The sequence below is a fragment of the Mangifera indica genome, chromosome 6, assembly GCF_011075055.1.
Source record: "Mangifera indica cultivar Alphonso chromosome 6, CATAS_Mindica_2.1, whole genome shotgun sequence".
In the NCBI taxonomy this organism is placed as follows: Eukaryota; Viridiplantae; Streptophyta; class Magnoliopsida; order Sapindales; family Anacardiaceae; genus Mangifera; species Mangifera indica.
In genome coordinates this window covers 7,111,771-7,136,796 of record NC_058142.1, presented here as the reverse complement: position 1 = coordinate 7,136,796, position 25,026 = coordinate 7,111,771, and the positions used below count along the sequence as shown (strand labels likewise).

Here is a 25,026-nt window from a genome sequence, read left to right as displayed (position 1 = left end):
GGTTTGGCCTAATATAAATTTTCATATTCTAACCTTTTCGTCAATGGTACAATGACAAATATCCCTTGCAAAAACTTTCGAAGGAAGGCTATTTTAGTCATTTTGAAAACCCAGAACCATCAGCTAACGGCAAGCTCCAAATTCAAATTTCGAATCTTTGATGTGAGGTTTAGGGTTTCGGAAACTTTCTATGTAAAAGAGCTGCACTCAATCTCAGCTCTTCAGACTTAAAAAGAAAAAAGAAGAAGAAATTAAAGACAACCCAGTAATTGCAGATATTTTCTGTCACTGTACGCATTATTCATTTTTTAAATTATGTTCTGTGATTGATTGATTGAATAAAATAGCTTTCTGTTTGTTTTCTGGCAAAATGCAAGAAAAAGGTTTTGTGGCTTGTTTAGCTTAGAAAGAGATCTAGAAGAGCTAAACAAACCCGCACTCGTTTGTGTTTCTGGGGTTTGATGTTTTAGTGTTATAGTCTCTAATGTGTGATGTGAGCTTTTTTGCTTGTTTCTGAATATTTCAGCTAAAAGCTAATGTATTTTGAGCTGCGTTTTGTTGTTTAAGATACTCTGAATAGGATAAATAAGAAATAACAATTTCGATATCTAGATTGGGTTGAGTGAAATTATTTAGTTTCGCGTATGTTTAGCTAAAGCTAGTGGTGGGTTTATTTTTTAATTTTGATTTGTAGAAGCTAGTGAAATTATCAGTTTATTGTTTTAGCTTTCCATTTTGTAACTGCTTTAAATTTTCAATAAAATTATGTGCACCTATTTTTGGTGTACAATTTGTATACACAGATGAAGTGTTATCATGTGATTGGATATTTCTCTATCATATAATGACACATGTTTTAAAATCACCTAATTACATTATGACACATCACTATGTGCATGAATTATGTACCAAAAATGGGTACACATAACATTGCTGTTAAATTTTACCAAGATAAGTTTTGAGAATAAATTTTTTGAAATTATCCCTTGCCCCTCTTTTTAATTTGCTATATTTATTAGTTTATATTTTGACAAAGAGCAATACTATATATACTCATTTTTAATACACAAATATATATAAATATATATATATGATTAGATGTATCATTAATTTAAAATCACTTAATCATATCATGACACATTTATATATGTACACATAATTTCATTGTTGGAATAAAAAGAATAAATTTTTTTTTTTGTGTGATTATGCCATGGGAAATAAGAACTTTTATTCTTTTCAAGGGGCAAATTTTTTGTTTGTTAATCATTTGTGTAACATTTTTTTATTATTAGCAAATATCATGATTTTTAAATTTCTTTTTAGCCAATAGATGATGGAAAAAATCTATAAAGGTATATCACTATCCATTCTATTATAGATTTTTTTGGTCATTTCCACAAAATTATAAATGTTAGTCACAAAAGTGTTGCTTCTGTGTCATTTGGCAACCATTTCGCTAAAGAATTTATTCAATTTTTGTTGCAATGTTCAAAATTAGGGCTGAATTTGAAATGAGTTTATTTGAAATTGAAAAAAGTTTTGCTCAAACTAGCCCGAATAAGAATATAAGATAAACGAATACGAACTTATATATGAGTCGGGGAATAGTAAGAAAAACGAACTCAAACTCGAACACAAATAGAGGCCATGCTCAACTTTCGCATCATTAGAAAAAAAATTGAAAGGAATGATGTCGTTTAGGAGAGCCTAACCAAACATCTTGTGCAGACCAGAGCCAAATCTGACTTGTCCACACGAACTAAAACTAGGTGCTATCTGATCACGAACTGATGTTTCTTCATGCTTGGCAAGCACAAGCTGAAAACGAGTTGAGCTCACCTGAAAACGAGTTTCATCCTATTTGGGCTCGAATCTAGCCTTATTCAAAACTAAACACAAGTTCTAGAAAAAAATGGGATTTACATCCCTTACAAGTAAACTTCTTAAAATTAAGAGATAAGTGTTAGATTGCTAGACAGTTGAGAAGGCTCTCTCCCCTCAATCCCCACCCAATGGGGGAAAAATATTTTGAATTAAGGTTGTAATTTCTCTAATAAACTTGTTTGCCATAAACAGGCTCTATTTTTATCAAGTACTCAAAGTTGATATGACTTAAATCATAGAGTGAGCTAAACACCGACGGATATTTCTCTATGCTCGGCTAGCCCAAGCTGAAAACAAGTTGAACTTATCTGAAAACGAGTTTCACCCTTTTTGGGCTCAATTTGGCTCGAATATAGTCTTATTTAATATGAAACGCAAGTTCTAGAAAAAAATGGGATTTACATCCTTTGTAGTAAACTTCTTAAAATTAAGAGACAAGCGTTAGATTGCTAAACAATTGAGAAGCCCCCCTCCCCTCAATCCCCACCCTGTTGGGGGAAAAATATTTTGAACTGAGCTTGTAATTTCTCTAATAAACTTGTTTGCCATAAACAGGCTCTTTTCTTTAAAGTAGTCTAAGTTGATATGACTTTTTCTTTTCTCTACTTCCTATACAAGTATCATTGACTTGGAACTTTATGATCAACTACACCATACCGCTGCATTGCAATTACTGGCTCGCTGCATCTGGAACACCGAAACGATGCAGCTGCAGCACAACGTGTCCTAAGGCAGTAATAACAGTACCTGCCAACGGGAAAGAATTACATTTCAAGCATTAAACTTATCCTGTAAACCAACCAAAAACAGAAGATGCATTTCAAAGAATATGAAGCTGTGGAAAAAAAGCTCTTTGCATAACATATGTTAAACAAAATAACAGCAATTATATTTCAGTCCGTGTTGGTTTACATTTGGAGAACATATATTAAGCCAGATATGCCAAAAGTAAGGAGGGCCTCAACCGAGGCTTAATATTTGGCCAAGAGACTTATTCCCACCCAAAGTTTGGTGTATTTCCAAACTCCACCCAAGATTTCAAAAATTGAAATATCTATCCCTTTGTTAAAATTCTCTATTAGGATTAAAGATAAAACTATCATTTAACAAAAAATTAAAAAGAAAAATTAAAATTTTATCTTTTTTTTTTTAAATTTAAAAAACTAATAATTTCTCTCAACTGAAAGTTTGAAAAGTTAGTATTTCACTTTGAGGATTTTTTCTCTTCTTTGACCACCTCCTTTGTTTTGGCCAACAGCCAATGCTTCCGATCGAGCATCCGTGTTTTTTGGTGAGAATGCAATGAAAAACATTAGTGTTTTAGTGAGAACCAAGATCTAAGGCCTATAAGAGTTACAATGACCCGGTGGCAATAGTAATGGTGGTACAATGAGACTAGGCATGTGATAAAAAGGTGAGAGATGATGGGTAAGAAGAAATGATGGGCTTACAAGACTGGGAGAGTGAGTTTGTTTGTTGGCGTAAAGTGGATGGTGACAATACTAGTGGTAGGAAAGAAGATGGTGTTTATACAAATTTTATATTTAGAGTGATGATATAACAAATTTGTTACTGTAAGAGGATATAATAATTTTGAAAAATAAAATAATTAAGATAATATAGAAATTTAACTTCTAATAATGTGCCAAATTTATTTAACTCTAGTAATTGTATTAGACATTTTGTTCTTAATGGGTGTGACTTGTAGTTCATGGTGACAAAGCTCTAATCAATGTTTGATTTATTCTAGATTTAATTTTTTGAAACATTGATTTAACTATTTTTTGACCAAACATTAAAGGCACAAGAATGTAAAATTAGTTCCTTAATCTATCAAAATGTCAATTGAATCTTGAAAATATATTTTTCATCAAAATTATAAGAACCTTCTGCTTCAAACGAAATTATATTAATAAAAGTAAGAGTAATATTATGTGTATCCACTTTAGATACATAAATATATATACATTTATATGTGTCATCACATAATTAAGTATTATTTTATTTTTAATTTAAATTTATCTAATCACATGATAACACATATAAGTGTATGTATATTTATGTATATAAAATAGGTGTATATAGTTTTATTATAAAAGTAATTAACCCTATTGGTTAAGCTTCACATTTTTAGATTTACTATTTAATAATAAAAAATAATCTATTATTAGTTGTTATAGAATATATGGTGGTGGCATAACGTAACCACCTTATTTACAATTATTTTATTTTCAACGTAATCAAATTTGAAAGTTAGTTGATGGCTGAAAATCCCTTTTTATTTTTTTCTGCTTCTTTTATAAATGTATATTTGTGGCTCTTTATGGATTTTAGAATCTTTTTGGCATGAATTGTTGGAGACTCGAATAAAGAATAAAGAAAAAGAGTTTTATATCTAATAAATAGAACATAAAAAAATAATATATGAATGAGATTTTAATATAAATTAATTAATTTTATGTAATATATATTTTAATAATTACACTTATAAATCTAACATATATTTACTATATAAAATGCCTGTTAAGAAAGAAAAATATCGCTGTTGATCTGCCTGTTGACATACTGTATGGGCCTGCGAAGACGCGTCTCAATGTGCTTTCGATTTCAATTTCGAAGAAAGGTGTTGCAAACAGACAAATTATGCCCTGTCAGCACTAATAAATAATGGCAAACTATTCCACATGTACGAAAAAGATTTTCGCCGGTTACAGCCGTTGGTTTCGTCGTTTACATCAACTCTCAAGCATTTTTTTACAGTGGGTGTCATTGTTGAACCAATTTTCTTTGATAGTGTTAATTTGATACCTCTGCTTCCTAGTGATGGGGACTACATTTTACTTGGTAATCGCGACCCAGGAAATTAATTGATTATATACCTGAAATATCTTGGGATAGGTTCGATCCAATCTAAGGCTAGCTCGAAATTCAATTTTATTTATAATACTTAGTTCAAACATGTTTGAATTGATACAATATTATTAGAGGACAGTCTACTTAGTTAAAAATAAATAATATCATTGATAAAATAAATAATGTTATCAAATAAATAAATTAATTAATCTAAAATTAATTATCGAATTAAAACTCTAACTAAAAATTAGTTCTTTTAAACCGAGTTAGCTCAAATTCACCACTAGAAATATCCAGAGGTAATCATTGAGTTCTTAATTATTATTTTGATGTCATTAAAATACAGCTATTCTACTTGAAACTTTCAGACGGCAATACAATTATTTTTTATAGGGGTATTGTATATCAAGTTGAATGAGAAACGGAACATGACTTTCAGCCGGCAAATTAAAAAACTATATATTATTGTTTTTTGTTTACATTTTGAAGAGCAGTGGGCACGTGGACCGTGGATTGTGGATTATTACCTAACACAGAGCTCCATTTTCATAAAACTAGTATTCCAGTTTCTCCTCTTGTGGAAATTATTCAATATTGTTTACCATCTCTTAGTATGGCTGGTGCAATTGTTAATCCTGCCTTGGGGCAGCCAATTCAATTCAGTGCTGAAAAGATAAAGGAAGAGGTGAGGCTTGTTGGTAATGTCAAAAAGGAAGTGAAACAACTTCAGAGCAATCTTGAAGCCATTCAAGCTGTGCTACCTGATGCAGAGGAGAGGCAAATGAAGGGCGACAGAGCTGTGAGACGTTGGTTAGATCAGCTCAAAGACACATCCTACGACATGGAAGATGTGTTGGACGAGTGGAATACTGAAATCACGAAGTTGCAGGTTGAAGGAGATCTTGAAGATGCTCCTGCTCCTATGCTGAAGGTACTTTCCTTGTTCCTCTGTTCTTGCTTTGGTATCAAACAAGTTGTTTTGCGCCGTGATATAGCACAAAAGATAAAAGAATTAAATGAAAAACTAGATATTATTGCCAGAGAGAGAGATGCATACAATTTCAAGGAAATGAAGAGTATTGAAGCACCGGAACGAGTTCGAACTACATCTTTAGTTGATATGACTGAAATATATGGTCGAGAATCTGAGAAGAATTTTTTAATGAGTAAGTTGTTAGATGAGAGAAATGAAAAACAAAGAAACCTTCCTGTCATCTCACTTGTAGGGATGGGAGGAATTGGGAAAACAACTCTTGCTCAATTAGTTTATAATAATAACAAGGTCATGAGCCATTTTGACACAAAAATATGGGTGTGTGTATCAGATTCTTTTATTGAGGTTAGGGTTGCCAAAGCAATCATCGAAGGATTGGAATGTCCTACCAATGATTTTGTTGAATTGGAATCTCTTTTGAAATGTATTCGTCAATCTATTACGGGAAAAAAATTTCTTCTCGTTTTAGATGATATGTGGTCAGAAGATTATAACAAATGGGAATCATTTTATCACTGTCTAAAGAATGGTTTCTATGGTAGTAAAGTTTTGATTACAACAAGGAATGAAAGAGTTGCATTGATTATGGGGTCAGTTGCTCCTATCATAATGGAGCAATTAGCTCAAGAGGAATGTTGGTTGCTATTTAGTCAATTAGCATTTTTTGGTAGGCCTCCTAAGCAATGTGAAAAATTAGAGCAAATTGGAAGAGAAATTGTTGCAAAGTGCAAGGGTTTGCCGCTTGCAGCAAAAACTATTGGCAGTCTCCTGCGATTTAAGAAAACTAGAGATGAATGGCAACGAATTTTAGATAGTGAAATTTGGAAATTGGAAGAGATTGAGAAAGGTCTTTTATCCCCTTTAATGTTGAGTTATAATGATTTGTCATCTGGGATAAGACAATGTTTTTTATATTGTGCTATCTTTTCAAAAGATCATAATTTAAAGAAATATCACTTGATCAAATTATGGATGACTCAAGGTTATTTTGGGTTTGACAATGATACAGAGATGGAAGTAATAGGCCAAGAGTATTTTGATCATTTAGCATCTCGGTCATTCTTCCAAGAGTTTCAAAAAGATGATGATGATGAGAATATCATAAGCTGCAAGATGCATGATATAGTTCATGACTTTGCTCAATTTCTCACTAAGAGCGAATATTTAACTGTGGAAATCAATGAGGGCAGTGAAGAGCTAGTCATAAACACTTCCAATGAGAAAGCCCGACATTCAATGTTAACACTTCATGTAGGGGCTACATTTCCCATCTCCATTTGTAGCATCAAAAGTTTGCGGAGTCTTTTCATTGGCTATGAAAGTTATGACCAATTGTCTAATGATGTTCTACTAAATCTCTTTGGTGAATTGACATGTTTAAGGGCATTAGACATAAGTGTAAGATTCAGAGCATCGAATTTGATTACAACGGTTCCAAAAGAGGTAAAAAAATTGATACATTTGAAATATCTGAATTTGTCTTATCAGGATGTGGAAAAACTTCCAGAAACTTTATGTGAGTTGTACAATCTGCAAACTTTAGATATTTCTTGGTGTCGGAAGCTTAAAGAACTGCCTCAAGGGATGGGGAAGTTGATAAACTTGAGGCATCTGATTAATCTTGCAACAAACTCATTAAGTTACATGCCCAAGGGAATTGAGAAATTAACTTGTCTCCGAACATTGAGTAAATTCATCGAAAATAGCAGCAGCAGTGATGGTAGTAAAGCATGTAGTACTCTTGCATGCTTGAAAGATTTGAAACATTTAAGAGGAACACTTGAAATTAGCGGGCTGAGAAATGTGACCAATACGAGTGAGGTTAAGAGATTACAAATTCTCAGCAATAAAAAGAACCTCTTCTATTTAACGCTTAGTTTCGATAAAGATGGAGAAGGAGAGAGGGAAAATGATGATGATGAGTTACTTCTTGAGGTTTTGCAACCGCATCCAAATTTAGAGAAATTAGATATTGGCAATTACAGAGGCAGCACTCTTTATTTTGATTGGATCATGTCATTAAGCAGGCTGAGGGAATTGTTTCTTTTCAACTGTGAAAATTGTAAGCATTTGTCTCCCTTGGGAAAATTGCCATCACTTAAATTACTAAGGATAAATAGAATGAGTGCGAAAAATCTAGTTACGAGAATCGAAAGCGATGGTGCATTTTCATCATCTACATTAGTTATTCGCTTTCCCAAGTTGAAAGTTCTTGAATTTGATGATAATTTCGAATGGGAAGAGTGGGATTACGGGAATACAATCTTGCCATGCCTTGCTTATTTGTCAATCAATTACTGTGGAAAATTACGTGCACTGCCAGATGGCCTTCAGAAATTTATCATTATGTTTTGTTAAAGAGGCAATAAATTTACACATTTGCTATCACTCAAGTATATATATTTATTTCATTGTGATGAAAATTTTGCTGATTATATGAAATAATAAATCTTTTACTCTCTCTTCGGCCTTCAGAAAAATCTAATCCAAGTAACTGGATAAATCAGATTGAGCATCTGGATATTGAATTACTACAATTACTGAATTGTTTGAGCTTTCATCACCATAAGAAGTCGGCTACATCAAACATTAAAGCATGCAATAACACTTTGAGAGCTAATATAAAGAACACAAAACCATTACAGGCTGACCAAATTTAGTAGTACTTACAACACCTATATGCCATTCATGATGATTAAAATCTTTACATGTTGCTGCATCTATTTCCTGCAATTTGATGTTCAGCATCATTAAGATCTTTAAATATCTGAAATTTTTTCTTCAATGGTAAACAGTTACGGGCTCTGTTTGCAGCTCTGACAGTTCCAAGGCAATCCTACCAGAGGCTTTAATCCTACCATAGGGAAATTAGTTTGCAGGGCTAAAATGCTAGAAAGAAAATTTGGTAGTGTTGCACGGATTTAACCAGATGCTAGCAAATCCTAAACCCCCATGAAAGTGAAAAGAAGTGAACAAAGGACTAAAAATAACCACACAAAAACACAAAATTTATGGTAGTTAGTTCTCTCGTGAGAGCTATTTCCACTTTGCCGCTGCAGAATTTCACTGTCAAGAAGAAAAATGACAAGAAACTCTCGCAAGTCTTACAAATTGGCTCCCTCAGAGCCTCTAATTAGTAACTCTCACTCTCTAATTGTGGCCTTGCCTTTCTATTGTATTTCATTCTCTGACTCTGGGTACTATTCCTAATAAGACTGATAACTCATATCCTAATAAGACTTCTCATAATTTTTAAAACAAATTAGATTGCTATTCTTGTTACTTAAACAAGAATTCTGCATAGAAGCAAAGCCAGTAATTTTCTGAAGAGTCATCCAAGTTAAGGTGTATCTGAAATTAAAAAAATTATCCATCACAAAATTCAAGCTCAATATAATGAAGTTAAACATGTAACTTTAAATTAAGGTGAAACTTGAGGCATTTTCATACCACGGTTTCAGCCATGACTACTATCTGCATAGCTCCGTGAAATTTCCTGCACAAATCCAAAGACAACAAGCACATCAGCTTCAACAATCTCAAAACTTTTTCTTGCCTTTCTAGCATTTGAGACTGGCTTATTCAGATATCATTAAAGTAGATAGAGTCAACAAATTCAAATGTGACACGAGCTTGAACATGATGTATTTTGTACATACAGCATCATGCATTGCCTGAATATCTTCGTCCTCTATAAAGGCACTCCTGTTACGTACACACCAAAGCACATCCACAGAGCAAATTTGAAGTTGAAAACAAGAATACCTGCAACAATGATGCGCTAAGACTTTAACAGCAGTTTTTCAAGAATATGATTTCGTCTTCCTCTCAGTTGAAGATGGCCGGAGAGGAAAGAGAGAGTGATCAGAGGGAGAGATAAGACGGGAAGGAGGATGGCTGATGGCCAAAAACATTGAATTGAGAAAAGAAACAAATTATTTGTCAATTTTCAAATTTTGAATAGGAGAGAAAATTTTAAGATTTCTAAATTTGAAAAAGAAAATATGATAAAATATTAATTTTAAAATTTTTTTTAGTAAATAATTGTTTTATTCTTAACTTTAATTAAGATTTTTAATAAAAATTTGATTATAAATAAATATTTAAATTTAAAAAATTAGAAGATGACTTGGGTTTGGCCTAATATAAATTTTTATATTCTAACCTTTTCGTCAATGGTACAATGACAAATATGTCTTGCAAAACTTTCGAAGGAAGGCTATTTTAGTCATTTTGAAAACCCAGAACCATCGGCTAACAGCCAGCTCCAAATTCAAATTTCGAATCTTTGATGTGAGGTTTAGGGTTTTGGAAACTTTCTATGTAAAGGAGCTGCACTCAATCTCAGCTCTTCAGACTTAAAAAGGAAAAAGAAGAAGAAATTAAAGACAACCCAGTAATTGCAGATACTTTCTCTCTCTGTACGCATTATTCATTTTTTAAATTATGTTCTGTGATTGATTAATTGAACAAAATAGCTTTCTGTTTGTTTTCTGGCAAAATGCAAGAAAAAGGTTTTGTGGCTTGTTTAGCTTAGAAAGAGATCTAGAAGAGCTAAACAAACCCGCAATCGTTTATTTTCTGGGGTTTGATGTTTTAGTGTTATATTTTCTAATGTGTGATGTGAGCTTTTTTGCTTGTTTCTGAATATTTCAGCTAAAAGCTAATGTATTTTGAGCTGCGTTTTGTTGTTTAAGATACTCTGAATAGGATAAATAAGAAATAACAATTTCGATATTTAGATTGGGTTGAGTGAAATTTTCTAGTTTCGCGTATGTTTAGCTAAAGCTAATGGTGGGTTTATTTTTTAATTTTGATTTGTAGAAGGAGTTTTGTTGTGTGGTGGAAGGTTCTTGAAATGAGCAGTACAGTGCATATAACTCCCAAGTCTGGAAGTAAGCGGCAATCATTGTTTTTCCAGGATTTAGCATCACCAATATCTGCACGTAGGGGGAAATTTTCAAGTCCAGATCAGGCTGCAGCAGTTTCTGCACTATGGCGTGATAATTTGAGGGGTTCAGATTTTCCACCCCCTCCAATTTACACCATGGATGACCGCTCAGATTTCTCTCCAGGGTCGGGGATTCATGACTACCCAGCATCTCCAGAAATAAAATCGGACTTGAGAACTCGTGCTCAAAGTTCTGACCGGGACTTTACTTCATCTCCAGCTAAGGGGAAATCAGAGACTAGCACTTCTTTTGCTGGTGGAGGTGGGGCACAGAATCAGCAGGGTTCACCAGGGTTGGGTTGGTGGTTGCCAACAAAGTCTGGTAGTAGTGAACTAGAGGGGAAGGCCAGGGGTTCTCCAGTTGAGGGTGTGGTACAGCCTGGTGCTTTGATCACACTTCCTCCACCAAGGGAAGTTGTTAGGCCAGAGATGCAGAGGAATAGCTTGCCTGCTGGGAACCTTAATGAGGAAGAATGGGTTACTGTTTATGGGTGTGTTTTTAACTGAACTTTTTTGTTTACATATTTGTACATCCGTAAAGCTGGATTCAACCAAATCTTATTCGATCAAAATTGAGTTTGGCTCGAATGAGCCCAAAATCAACTCGATTCAAGCAAGCTCAAGCCTGAGAGGTCTTCAACTCGCTGAATTTGCAAGCTTGGAAAGATGCAATTTAAATTGATAAAACAACGTTGTTTTGATCAATAAACATCACAACGACATTGTTTTGATCGTTTTCTACATTGCTACAGTACTGATTCGGTATTGTAGTCAAACTCGATCTTAGCCTCAAGCGAGTTGAGCTCGAACTGGTTTAAGGATTGATGAGCTCAAGCCTAGGTTTCAACTTGGCTCCCCTCAAGCCAAGCCAAACTCGAGTTGGCCCAAGTTCGAGCTCGGTTTGGCTCAGCTTAAATCTAGTCTTATCACTATGTCACTGTTTAATCTTTCGACTCTCTTATAGCATACAAGATATGCCACTCAATTTTTTGTTGTGTATCATTTCCTTGGTGTAATTTTGACTGGTTTGTCTGACTTGATTGCATGAATGACTTTCGGAAGTTCACTTGAAAGTGTTTTCTTATAGTTATGGTGCTTTGGATAGCCCTCTTGTGCTTACAGTAATAAGGTCATGAAGTCTTCTCTCCTAAGGAATTGTGAACTACATAGTTTTGCATTATCCACTTTTAACAACTGAAACTTTCAAGTAGTTTTTAGAATCATATATGGGCCTCTATAGGTGCGATTCATTTGCCTGTTTAGATGATTGATATTCTCCTCGCTGCTAAGTGTCTATGGAAGACTTAGACTCTTGAATGCTATTTTATAATTATTACCTTGAATATTTATCAAATGTTTATACATAGAACTCTTGTTTGGACCTTTCTTACCAGATTTTCCCCAGCAGATACCAATTTGGTTTTTCGGGAGTTTGAAAAGAGTGGTGTGATCTTGAAACATGTTCAGTCTTGCGTACAATGAGAATTGTATGTCAAATATGGAATAACTCCTTTTATATTACGAGTATTTAAAGATTTTTTCTTATTTGTCTATTTCCATGGATACCGGAAACACCCAGTATATCGGTAAGTTGCACTTGGCCCAGAGAGTTTAACCAGATTGCTTCCTTGCCTGATTATCAAAATGGGTTAATTGGGCCTTGAGAGCTATTCCAGTTATTGATGGAGTTTTGGTTTTCATTTCTTAGCGTTTTATGAATGGATTGGGCTTGCATTAGTGCTTTTGGGCTTAATAGGTGCAATGAATCTTATTTTAGTGTGCTTTCAGATTTATCTGATGTTGGAATCAAGGAAATGTTTTCTCTTTCTTCTTTCCTGTATTTTTTTAAAGGAAAACAACACATGATTAAAATGCTTAGTTTAGTGTGACATGCCTTTTTGGGATTTGTGCAATTGGTTGTCCAGCTGTGCAATCGTTATTCTTGTTTGTTTCATCCAATGAGAATTGGGTTTTGCAATTAAGCTCATGCACCATTTTTCAGCCAAAGTATTCGGGGCACTTGATCACAGGTCTTGCGGCAATAATTATTGTTAAATTCTGCTCTGTAAATGATTGTTCCATCATTTGGCTGGTGCAGAAGCGTTCTGATGTGCGGAAGGCTCTCAACAAGAACGGGATACAAATCAATGGAGTGTTAATTGTTGGTGTCAAACCACTGGATCCCATGCAACGCCAGGCTTTAAATGAAAGGGTTAACACTAAGGGGGCGTTTGGTTTGGGTAATGTTTGATTACTAAAATAGAAAGATTACCTTGAAGATAGATTACTTAGAAGATTACTGGGTATAAATGATTACTATGTTTGATAAAATTTGATAGGTATAAATAATTATTGTGTTTGGTTAAAGGTAATAAAAGATTACAAGTAAATTATTTTATTTAAATGCCCTTAAATATAATTATTTTTAAATATTTTTTATATTATTTGTCATATTAATTAAAAATAAATTTATTTTTATCTCAAAAAATTAATAAATAATAATTTTTCTATAATAAACTCAAGATTACCCCAGTAATCTTTAAATACCTAAGGTGAAGGTGGTAATCAGATTATCACCTATATTACCTGCCACGTCAGCATTGGTAATAGAATATTACTGTAATCTTTTATTACTGACAAACCAAACAAGGGAATAAAAGATAGATTATCAAGGTAATCTATCTTACCACCAACCAAACGCACCCTAAAGGGTTTATGACATTGCCACCTCCACCTAGCAGAACCTCAGAGCTGAACGCATCAACAGCCTCTCCTCAGGCCTATTATCTCCAAAATGGAAGTGCAAATGCTCGACAGTCAGTAGGTGCCATTGCTTCCCCATCAAAGTCAGTGGTATCTAAAATCATGGATGTGATGTTTGGCCTATAAGTTTGCTATTGCAATTAGTAGTCACTCCAGAGATTCATCATATCTTATCTTAGTCAAATTGTCAAATTTGTCTTCGGCAATTCAAAAATATAATTGAGAGTTTCAGTAAATCTTCTTTTGAGCTTGATGCCTGAATCAATATTTTTCCTTTTTGCTCAGAGTGCCACATTTCCTCTTGTTATAGACATTGTACTGAAAACATTGCAAACACTCACCTGAGGTTGAAAAATCATAGTATGCACTTGCATTGTTTCTACAAGAGCAAGCGTCATCTGATTATTATTTAATAGCAAATATCCTTATCTTTGCTCCTAGATTGTGTTATTCTTATCTAATAGTACTGCATACAAATATCTGATTGAAATTTAATGATGTGGTTTCTCCTTTGTTGTGAAGTGAGGGCCTGTATCATGAGCTGGGAAACATGCAATTTGAAGAATTAATGAGAGTGGCTAACATGCTTTCCCTTTTTCTTGGCCTATTGCAGAACTTGAATGTTTTCAACGGAAATAATTCTCGTCCATTTCACTTCTGGTACATTTTAGAGTCATTCAGATTGTTCCATACTTTTTTCTCTTAATCATCAGCCTGATGCTGCCTCACAGGTTTGATTGTTGAATTATAATTAATGATAAAATAGTTTTTCTTGTAACAAATTGATTGTTACAAAACTCATAAATATATACGTATGTGCAAGCTTCTAATAGTAGAATCTGTTGGTGTTCATTATGGACTCAAAACATCGTGTAGGCAGCGGAAGTGAAGATTAAAATTAATTAAATGTGATATTCATCCATAATTTATCAGGATGAAATTATGAACACGTTATGCTTGCGTTTAAAACAACCATATGGCTGATGTAACTCATGTTTGAAGGCTCCTTGGTCTTTGACAGTGATCCCATATGAAATTCATTCTCCAATCCAATGTAGGATGGTGCTGAGGTGATCCACACAAGTGTGAGATGCTATAGGGGCTCAAGGAGTCTATTGGAACTCTTAGGGAATGTGAAAAGCATGTTTGAGAGTTTTAGGGAGTACTAAAAATCTAGACAAATTCACAATACAATTTGTTAATATAAAAAAACTCATGAACGGGTGTTTTAAGGGGATGGAATGTCCATTACATGCGCGATATGGTTAGGACAATTGTATGACACATTATCCGAATGACTATTTCTAAAGCATGAAATGGCTATTCATGTGATACCATATCAATCAACACTAATTTCACAATTACTACATGAAATATTTAATAAGTATTAGATAAAATTAATCGGAGATAAAGAATGATTGTTCTTATGATTGGCATGTCTTTCTATGATGACATAACATTTATCTAATATTCAAATAACTTTTATTTAATCTAGATAAAATCAATTCTCATTTATATTATTATAGTCTCTTTATTCATGGATTATTTTAATTTGTCCACAAGTAGCCAATATCTCACTCAATTACTACAATCTGATCAAGTTCAACTGTTACTGTTTCAGATACTTTTTATTGGCTTTTAAACAGAATTTTCTATATTGTGGCACCTTTGGGATCATCATTGTAATGCCATAGCTAATCAATTTAATATACTTTGTTATTAGGGTAGATTCAAATTGAATCAAACCTGATAAAAGTTGTTTTAAACTCAGTTCAAATCTAGAATATCCAATTTAAACTAGTTTGAGTTGATGAATAATATCACTGAAAAAATGATGAGTATTGTTAAAGGGATAAGCAATATCATTAGAAAGTGAATCGTCGGTGAACCTTTAAACTCAAACTAAGTTGAAATTTCAATTTAAATTCAATTCATTCAAGTAGGATATGGATCATTTCCCCTTTTTTCAAAGACTGTCAATGTTGCCAAAGTTTGAATCTTAAAGCTAGGAATCCCTCGAGTGATTTGCGATGCTGGCTTCCGATGCAATTAATTTGGATGGTTCAAGCCTTTTCCAAGGCATTCATCCTTTCATCAAATACATTTAATCGATCAATTTGTGTGTAATACTAATTAGCACCAATTTGTATCTAAGTCAAAAATATATTTACCTCTTTGGATTGAAATTTTTAAATTTTATTAAGGCAAAAAGACTTATTCCCACCTAAGATACAGTAAAATCCTAAACTCTTACCCTTAAACTTTTAAAAATTCAAACACTCATCTATTACCCAAAATATGTTAAACTTTTTTGTTAGAGTTAAGAGTAAAACTATTATTTTATCAGTAATATTAAAAAAATTATAATTTTATCTCGTTATCCTTCCCAAGTTTTAAAAACTAATAACTTCACACTATATCTAAACATTTCAAGATTTAAAAAGTGATTATTTCCTTCTCACACCTAGGTTTTTTTCCTCTCCCCAGTCCAGCCACCACTATGTCACCAACGACTTCCTCTTTACACTCTCACCGTTGGAATTTTTCAACTAACCGCCTTGAAAGCCTATGCGACATGGAAGAGAATGACAAAGAGATGCGTGTCGTTGACTGAAGAGATGACGTCTCTTTATCGAACGACCTCTCACAATGGTTGTTCGAATGATCCCGACAGTGAGGGTGGGAAGAGGAAGACATTGGTGATAGAGTGGTGGTCGGAGAGGAAAGAAAAGAAAATCCTAAGTGTGGGGGAAAATAGTCACTTTTTAAAATTTGAAATGTTTAGATAAAAGTGAACTTGTGAGTTTTCAAAACTTGAAGAGAAAAATGAGATAAAATTATATATATATTTTCAATATTACTAATAAAATGATGGTTTTATTCTTAATTATAATAAAAAAGTTTAACAGATTTTGGGTGATAGGTGCGTGTTTGAGTTTTTGAAAATTAGAGGGTTTAAGTTTGGTGTTTTACTATACCTTGGGTGGGAATTAGTCTATTGGCCTTTTATTAATTTGTGTGTGACGCATGGCCTCGGAACTATGGCTCTGCACCGAACTGTTGTACTTGTGCATTGATCTCTTTCTATTTTAAGGCATTACGTGCATTAAAGTTAATGCGCAAAAGCCTCCCCTTGATACTCTTTTACATAACTCTCAAAACACACTGAGAAAGCAACTCACTTTCAAAACTAGCTATTTATTTTTCATGTGAATTCTTCTTCTTGTTGCTTTTGTTGATGATGAACGGCCACAAAGGTGAAAAGAGTGTGGCGGCGGGGAAGGAGGTGGTTGTGCAACTGGTGTTGAGGTTTGTGTCCTTGGTGGCTTCTGTGGTAGCGTTTTCCTCCATGTTAACTGCTAGTCAAAGTAGTGCGGTTTCTATTTTTGGGTTCCAGCTTGATGTTTCTTCCCAGTGGTCTTATTCTTATGCTTTTGAGTAAGTGTTTTTTTTTTTTTTTTGGGGTTAATTTTTTGCCCTTGAAGTGGTTTTGAGTTTAGTACTTTTTATTTTGTTTGACAAGAATGTGAAGGAAATAGCAAGTTCGTTTAGTTAATGTTGATGTTGTTTAGCAAAGTGGGTTGGTCTTGATTTTTTGTTTGGTTACTGAGAAACTGACGAAAAACAATCTGAACAATTACAAACGAAACTTTTTTTCCAGCTTACAACTCTGTTTGTTGCCTAGAAAAGTAATAAAAGAGAATAATTTTATTTTATATTTTGTTATTATTTATAGTCTCTTGCTTTCTTGCATTTTCTTGCCGTCCAAACAAGTCACCTAACTGTTTTCTTTTTCCCAATGATTCAGTTATTCATTTTATTGTATTAGTTAATAAGTTAATTAAACAATCGATTTGTTTTGGGGTTTTGCCCCAACTGGGCCAGGGAAAGTGGAGATCTGTGAGGTTTTTTTGTCATGTTGTGGGTCATATTCCACTGCTTTATATGGACTTCATTTTGTCTTTGTTGAAATTTGCTCCTGGGTTTGCTACTTCTTTCTGGGAAAATTCAAACTTAATTTGTGTATTATATCCTGCAGTTGTGGCATGTGAATGAACAGAATCAAACCCGTGAGTGATAATTACTAATTATTTTTTTGGGTTTATTTATTTTTTTACCCTTTTGCGTAGTAAAGAGAAAAGTTTACTTTCAAGATTTGACAATGTTTATGATAGGATGCTGCAGAAAGAGTCTTTTAAGGATTGGAGTGGTGAAAACATGTTCATTTCTCACCAGTATTTTACCCAATGGTTTGGTAGAAACTTGGTTTGGCCATTTGGTCTGTAGCTTTGAGGTTATTAATCCGAGATACTGATAAAAAGTTTAGAGTTATAAGTTTAGGATATAACCTGAATCGGTCCAACAAACCGTTTCCTAATGGTTTCATACTAGCAGGTACCTGTTTGGAGTATCTGTGGCTGCAGCAGCTTATTCATTGCTGCAATTGCTCATCAGTGGAACAAGGCTGCTAAGAAAAGTTCCAGTGATTCCCTCAAGAAGCCATGCCTGGCTTATTTTTGCTCTGGATCAGGTAATGTAATCAGGGACAGACTTGTTCAGGGCCTAGTGGGGGCTGGTGATCCCACAAATAAAAATTAATTAACTTTGTTTAATTAACTCTGAAACTAAGTGATTTATGAGGGCCTAATGCATCCTCCTTTTTCAGGTTTTTGCATATGCGATGTTAAGTGCAGGATCAGCTGCAGTTTCAGTCACAAATTTGAACCGCACAGGAATCAGACTTGCTCCTCTGCCCAGTTTCTGCACAGCTTTGTATAGATTCTGTGATCACATTACAATCTCAATAGTCTTCACTTTCTTCAGCAGTCTCTTGCTTGCAGCATCAGTTCTTCAGGATGTGATTTGGTTCATCAAGTCTTGAATTTTCCTAGCTTTTTATTATCATATACTTATTAATGGATATGTGGAATCTTAAAATATATGTCATGTGCCTCTTTCTCTTATGGAATATGTGGAGCACAGGATTGGCCTTTGTAAAGAGCAAATGTGGCTCTATAATTTGTAATAGTAATGCTTCCCGTGGTTCATTTTGTGACCAAACTTATTGTTATTTGATGGAACTCCGTATCTTAAATTGCATGTACTATATTTAGTGAGTTATAGTAAATGTTTTTAAAACCGAACTGGTGATTGAATAGGTTGTTTCAGTGGTTTATGGTTCGATCGATTCAACTTATTATTAAATTGTAATAAATTTTTTAAATAATATCAAATTAACCAACAAATTTTACTTAAAAATTTGCAGAAAACAAAATCAATCAGAATACTCAAACCTATGATAACTAGAACATATTATTTTTTATAAAGAGTGATAATTATTTACTTGATTTAAGTGAAATAATTAGATAAAAAGAATGTCCCCATCTCATGATACAGAAAAAAATATATATAATTTTGTAATAGATATGATATACATTTTTTTCTTTTATTTTTGAACTTATGTTTTCCTTACAGACTTTTAGAAATTCATCCAATTTAATCTAAAATAATCAAATTACTAAAAAATAATTAAATTTTCTAAAAAATACTCCAAACTTTGGTCAAACCCAATTTTGTCAGTTTTGATCGATTAATTGATTTTGACTGAATCAACAATTAAATCACTTTTTAATGTTAATCGAATCGGATTTAGAGCTAGTTCCTAATTCAATTGGTTGAATCGACTGATCTAGTCTGGTTCTCGAAATAGCAGTTATAATCATCCATTAGCTAACAACAACTAAACACATCTCTTATCTACCGATGGTTCTCCGAGACAATGAGAGAAACTCTTAAAGACAATACATTTCTTCCACATCCATGAGATTCTTTGTTATTCTTCCTCAAGTCTACAAGGGAAAAATTATTATTTCCTATTAAATTGGGATCATGTTATTAATGTAATTATTTTGTTTTAGTTTAATTAGAATAGATTTTGAAAATGATATTTAAATTAGGAATATTCAAATTTGATTATTTGAATGTAAATTTTCCTATTCATCATATAAATATAAAAAGTAATGTTATATATACAATTTTTGTATATAACTTTATACACAAATAATGACATATCATTATATAATTAGATAATTAAAAATTATAAATAAAATAACATTTAATTACATAATAACATATTATTATTTATGTATAAAAGTATATACAAAAATTATGTATATAATTTTATTGAAATATAAAAGCCCGAAACACAGGAAGAGAGAGACAAGTCATAAGTCAAAGACACATACATACACGCAGTGAGAGATAATTATCCTTAGATATAATGGGAAAACCTTACATATTTCTGTTTATTCTTCTTATATGATATTTCATTGTATTTAGAATATTAAATGAGTCCTTTGCCCTTTTTGTTTTGGTGCATCTGAAGGATCAAGGTAGTAAAATGCACCAGATGAAGCAAGTGCTCATTGTTTATTTCTATTTCTTTTGGTGAGATTCCTATGATCTATATTTTTATTTCCTTCTATAAGTGATAGGCATTATCCATATTCCTTTCTCTTCAAATTTAATTTATTTGATTTGTAATTCATCGCTAAGTTTTGATACAGGTATAGATTCAATTTCAGAGGCACCAAAATTTAGTTATCGACGTAATGGCTGTAATCTTTTGTGGCTTGCTGAGGATAATGGCTGGATTTGACCAGATGTAGCAGAGAAGACAAATTTCAGTAACGTTCTTCACTTCCTGATCTGTCTGAGTTCTGGTTCTTTTCTTCTTTGGTTCTCCCTTTTATCTTTAATTTTTGGGATATGGTCCTTGGAAAGGTTGACGGTTGTTATCATCAACAGTTATTCTTGGCCGACAGACTTTTTCCAACCCAAGGCTTAGTGAAAACCCAAATAACTCATGTTAACTTTTGAAAATTGAAATATCCACTCATCTGTTACTTTTAGTTATTACAATGTAAAATCACGCTTTAATATTTTTATTTAAACAAAGAAAAGGTTATTTCTTTTTTTCCCTATAATTTTAAAAACTAATCATTTTCCCCCTAACTTAATTTTAAAAAATTAATATTTCATCCCCACCATATATACTTTTTAGGTTTTTATATTTTAGAATAAATGCCACCCTCTCTAAAGTTTGAAACATTACACTTACACCCCAAAAACTTAATTCTATTTTTGCAACGACTATTTTTTTCGGCATTCCTCTTTGGTGGCATCTCTCCCCCTTTTTGGTGATTTCCCAACATGAAAACCACCAAAAATCATATGACATTGTTGGATTTTTGTGCAAAAATTGCGTAGATCTGTGATAATTTATGCATTGGCAGACACAAAAATCAGTAGGACAGCGTCGCACAAATGTCAATCACATTTGTGCGATGTTGTTGGACCAAGGAAATATCGTTTTTTTATTTAAATAAAAATTTTAAATAATGATATTATCCATGATTATAATGGTTAAAACTAATAGATGGATTGATATTTAGGTTTTAAAAAATTAGCGGGGACATTTAAAACTCTAAACCTTGGTAGGCAAAAGATGTTTGGCCGTTATTCTTTTGCTCAAATTGAAATATCTTACGGGATGAGAAAGATGGGTTGCAAAGAATTCCATGAAGGCGACAACGCAAATTCCAAGCACTTGCGAAGGACCTTTCATTGAGAAGTTTATCAGTCATCTTACTGGATGAGAAAGATGGGTTGCAAAGAATTCCAGGAAGGTGATAACGTAAATTCCAAGCACTTGCGAAGGACCTTTCATTGAGAAGTTTATCAGTCAAAATATTAGAGTGAGTCGAACTTCCTCTCCTTGTAGTTCTGAGACATGGTTATTTAATTAAACCAAGCATCAAATTTCATCTACAGAGTTGTTATCATGCTGCACAAGACACACACGGGCATAAAATTATTATTTATCTGATTTATTTTTAAGTGCAATTGTTGTTATAAAGACATGAATTTGTTGCTCAAGGGTTCAACTTTCAGCCCCTAAACAAATATTTCTTGTCTCACTGCGGTTTCTTGCACTACAATAGAGGAGAAGATGATTAAGTTTACCAAATTCATTCTAAATGACAGTACTCACAATTGGAGAACAGTGCCAGGAAGAACAGTGCCTGGTAAGTTCTCTGTATTCTTTATGCTTTTGTTTATGCTTAATTAAAAAACATATAATAGAATCTTTTCATGGGTAAAATTATTCAGTAATGCTACCACTGCTAATTGTGATGATATGTGCTTGCTTCTGGAAGTTAGATGTGTTATGCTTTGTTACTATGTTTTTACTTGCAACAAATTTCTTTCTACATGTCTATGTAATTATACAGTAGCTGTTTTTGGATTTGAATATTTATTGAGATGCTGATTCTATAACCGAATGGTGAATGAATTTTAAATGTGATAAATGTGCAAGATTTGCCAATTGCCTTTTTTATGCTTCACCTGTCATTAACCACCTAGCCTCTAAGTTTAACCTTTTGCTCTTGATTCATTTCTATTCACTTATAACTTTTTCAGTGTTTCATTAAATCACTAATTGTAGCTAAATTGTAGGCAACATTGAAACCTCCTCCAGATGAAAATAAAAAATAAATATTTTTCATTATTCTATGTGAATTTAAAATCTTTCAATATGCATGATATCCTAATGAGGTGGAACTGTCAACATCTGAGATGGTGGATTCTGAATAGAATTCTCCTTCAACATCAGTTCTGTCATGTTGCAACTGAGTTTTACCTTGGATGGTTGCAGTTGTTCGCTTTTTACCTTTCTCTTTCTTCCACTTTGATTTCCTCAACCAATGTTTTGTCAGCGCAAGTCCCAGATACACAAACACGCTTCCTACAGTCCCTGCATTGATAGCCAGTAGAACCTCAAACATCCATTCTGATTCTCTACAATGTGGCATGGTCACCCGTGTTGCAGCAATAAAAGCAATTGCCATGAATGACACAGCCACCCACACGAACTTGTGAGTAATCACCAACATTTTCATAATTCGTTTTCTTTGAAAGGGGATGATACTGACTAGAACAACCACAATGCATAAAGATATGAAAAATGCAATGTTGTTGCTTACTGTAAAGACCTTGAAAGCTATTGTTCTGCCAACTGTTGATTTCCCTTTCAATGGCCCCTCTTGGAAGACTCCACCGGGAGGGTTTGTGCCTGCAGTAAAAGTAACAGTGGCAATCAAAATTGCCACCATTATAATTGTGTTCCTAGCATTTTGCAGAGCCTCTCTGTATATTTCATATTGCCTTTGTTTTTTATGGCGACTTTTGGAAAGTTGATTCGCTTCTCTCCTGTGTCTACCACTTGGGGTCCTGAATTCTCTCAGCTTACACAAATCCTTTGCTTCTGTTAAGGACACTGGCTCTAGTGGTTTATCATCTTGAAAATCTGGTTTTTTTAAGGAGGGAACATCAAGTAAATCCTTTGTTGACATTGGTTCCTTGTTTGGTGTTGGCAAGAAACCACAAGATTTGCTGATGCGCTTGCGTTGAGACTTGGTGGTGAGCATATCCAGTTTCTCCCTCTGGATTTGTGGTTTCATTCGGCCACTGTCATGACTATCATACTTTTCTATTATTTGACACTCACCTGAATCCTTCTTAGATTTTGCTGACATGCTGGAACTTGGTGGTGTAGTCATAACCTCTGGCTGGTAGCCAAGTTTGAAGTCTAAGGGCAACTCATGACCATTGCCTATATCAATCAGATATTGAAGCAGGCTCCTGTTTTTTATCTCAAGTATATCTTTGGAGTTTTCAAGTGTCGGTTGTTGAGCACTAATTTGTTGGACCCCTGGTAAGTTAGGCAGCAAATCTGTACTTCTTTTCTCAGCAGCTACTTGTAAGGCTTTCTTTAACTGCTTGCTTTTTGCATCCCCTGGATACATTTCAAGAATTTCTAGTGCCGTATGTCCTTTATTATTGCGGCAGTTTAGAAGCTCTTTTGTTGTATTCACAATGTACATGGCTAACTGAAATCAATATTCAAAATGAAATCTTTTAGATAGTAATTAAAATCAATTAAAAAGCAGAATATTTTGTTGTTTATCTGAAATTCTGAAATATTTCCACTTAAATTCTTACTTGAGAGTTTCCTCTAGAGACTGCAAGATGTAATATGGTGTTGCCACATTGATCTTTCTTAAGGAGAAGATCAGATGATGTGAAGAAATTTGCCAGGGACACAAGTGTGTCATATTGGTTGAAATTTACTGCAAGATGGAACACTGTTTCTCCCTCTTTTGTCAGATCCTGGAATGAAGTAGGAGAACTTAACAAAAATTCTTCAATGATTAGAACTTTTCCGTGCATGGCTGCCAAGTGCAATGGTGTGTAACCTTTGTCACTGTATTGCAGAGCAAGGTCTTGATCAAGCCTCAAAAACAATCTTGTTATCTCCAAGTATCCTCTGCTACAAGCACAGTGTAACGGAGAATACCCATTCTTGTTGCTCTTTCGAGCAAAATTTGGCCGCACCTCCAGTATGTTCTGAACAATTTCTACATCATAACACACTCAAATGAGTTTGACAAAGAAAGTTGATTAGGTTCAACTTTTGTTCTAGAGTAAGGATGAATGCAGTTGTTACCTGTGTGCCCCATTGATGTGGCAACATTTAGAGCAGTTTGATCAATCCTATCTTCTTCAAAGTCCATCAGCCAGGACTGATTCATCATGAGCTTCACCACATCAAGATGCCCCTGTCTGCAAGCCACGAAAAATGCACTTTCATTTTCGTAGTTAAGTTTAGTAGCTGTCCACGGCTTAGTCTCCAGGAGCAGCATTACCATGTCTGCTTTACCTTGTCGACAAGCTTCATGCAACGGAGTCTCCAGCTTCTTGTTCACAGATTCAACCAATTCAGGATGCAACTCAATGATATCCTTCGCCAAATCAAAGTGTCTGAACCTCGAGGCAAGGTGCAACACTGTGTTCAAGTGATAGTCAGTTCTTTGTTCCAGAATTCCTCCATTGTCTTGAACTAAATTGTGGAAGGCACCTCTATCATTGCTGGCAATTGCCTCGAAAAGTCTTGAATCCATCTCCTTTAACTGCCTTGCTTCAAGAACTCTTGAAATCCAGAAAAAAATTTGTACAAATTTTGTGTTGGGAAGTTATGTTGAAGAAGTCATCATTTATACTATTGCTATCAATCCATTGATGAGCTGTAATCCTGCAACTCTTGATGGGCTCTTCTTTATGGTCAACTTTCTACTTCGAAAAAGGAAAAGGTCTGTTTAAAAGTATCCTTGTGACCCTTTATGGTATTAATAAGGTGCTGTCCAGGATTTTTCTTCATACATTCATAATTCTTACAGGATTGAAGTTTCCTATCAGTAAACAAAGTTGTTGAAGAAAGTGAACAAGACAATCTTGGAATGGCTTACAATTAGGCATGAATTGTTTATGAGCTGTCTTTGAATATCCTTTTCTCCTCCAGATTTTCCCTTTAGATATGGTCAGGACCCAGTTGAGCTGGTTTTGGGAAGAATCTTTGACAGTCAATGTTGTAATAGAAGAATAATGTTATATGTACATATTATAAATACATAAAATAGACATATCAATTATGTATGATCACGTAACTAAGTATTATTTT

General features: G+C 33.7%; 4 protein-coding genes and 2 long non-coding RNA genes across 10 annotated transcripts; 5 read left to right on the top strand and 1 right to left on the bottom strand.

Moving 5' to 3' along the window:
• The first annotated feature begins 132 nt into the window (after positions 1–132).
• Positions 133–13,633, top strand: LOC123219322 (nuclear pore complex protein NUP35-like). The gene is made up of 5 exons (XM_044641211.1): positions 133–265; positions 10,556–11,173; positions 12,077–12,149; positions 12,745–12,916; positions 13,393–13,633. The coding sequence occupies exons 2-5, from the start codon at positions 10,590–10,592 to the stop codon at positions 13,569–13,571; spliced, it is 1,008 nt and encodes a 335-aa protein (XP_044497146.1). The 5' UTR covers positions 133–265; positions 10,556–10,589; the 3' UTR covers positions 13,572–13,633.
• LOC123218981 (putative disease resistance protein RGA3) lies at positions 5,351–8,089 on the top strand. The gene has a single exon (XM_044640636.1). The coding sequence runs from the start codon at positions 5,351–5,353 to the stop codon at positions 8,087–8,089; it is 2,739 nt and encodes a 912-aa protein (XP_044496571.1).
• Positions 13,634–16,548: 2,915 nt separating the features above from the next.
• On the top strand, positions 16,549–18,589 carry LOC123218386 (CASP-like protein 3A1). The gene is made up of 3 exons (XM_044639835.1): positions 16,549–16,883; positions 17,841–17,976; positions 18,112–18,589. Exons 1-3 carry the CDS (start codon positions 16,684–16,686, stop codon positions 18,325–18,327), a joined length of 552 nt encoding a protein of 183 aa, XP_044495770.1. The 5' UTR covers positions 16,549–16,683; the 3' UTR covers positions 18,328–18,589.
• Positions 18,590–20,862: 2,273 nt separating this feature from the next.
• On the top strand, positions 20,863–23,921 carry LOC123218224. Of its 5 annotated transcripts, none has more exons than XR_006502645.1 (6): positions 20,863–21,532; positions 22,226–22,384; positions 22,754–22,928; positions 23,032–23,223; positions 23,528–23,688; positions 23,784–23,920. It is a non-coding gene; the product is annotated as an uncharacterized LOC123218224 (long non-coding RNA). The 5 variants fall into 5 exon arrangements; XR_006502646.1 differs by having other exon boundaries at positions 23,518–23,688; XR_006502644.1 differs by lacking the exon at positions 23,528–23,688 and having other exon boundaries at positions 22,782–22,928; positions 23,784–23,921.
• On the bottom strand, positions 21,989–24,469 carry LOC123218222 (ankyrin repeat-containing protein At5g02620-like). The gene is made up of 3 exons (XM_044639519.1): positions 24,016–24,469; positions 23,511–23,926; positions 21,989–23,398 (listed from the first exon to the last, which is right to left on the bottom strand). The coding sequence occupies exons 1-3, from the start codon at positions 24,467–24,469 to the stop codon at positions 22,040–22,042; spliced, it is 2,229 nt and encodes a 742-aa protein (XP_044495454.1). The 3' UTR covers positions 21,989–22,039.
• On the top strand, positions 24,465–25,001 carry LOC123218225. The gene is made up of 2 exons (XR_006502647.1): positions 24,465–24,658; positions 24,746–25,001. It is a non-coding gene; the product is annotated as an uncharacterized LOC123218225 (long non-coding RNA).
• The last annotated feature ends 25 nt before the right edge of the window (positions 25,002–25,026 follow it).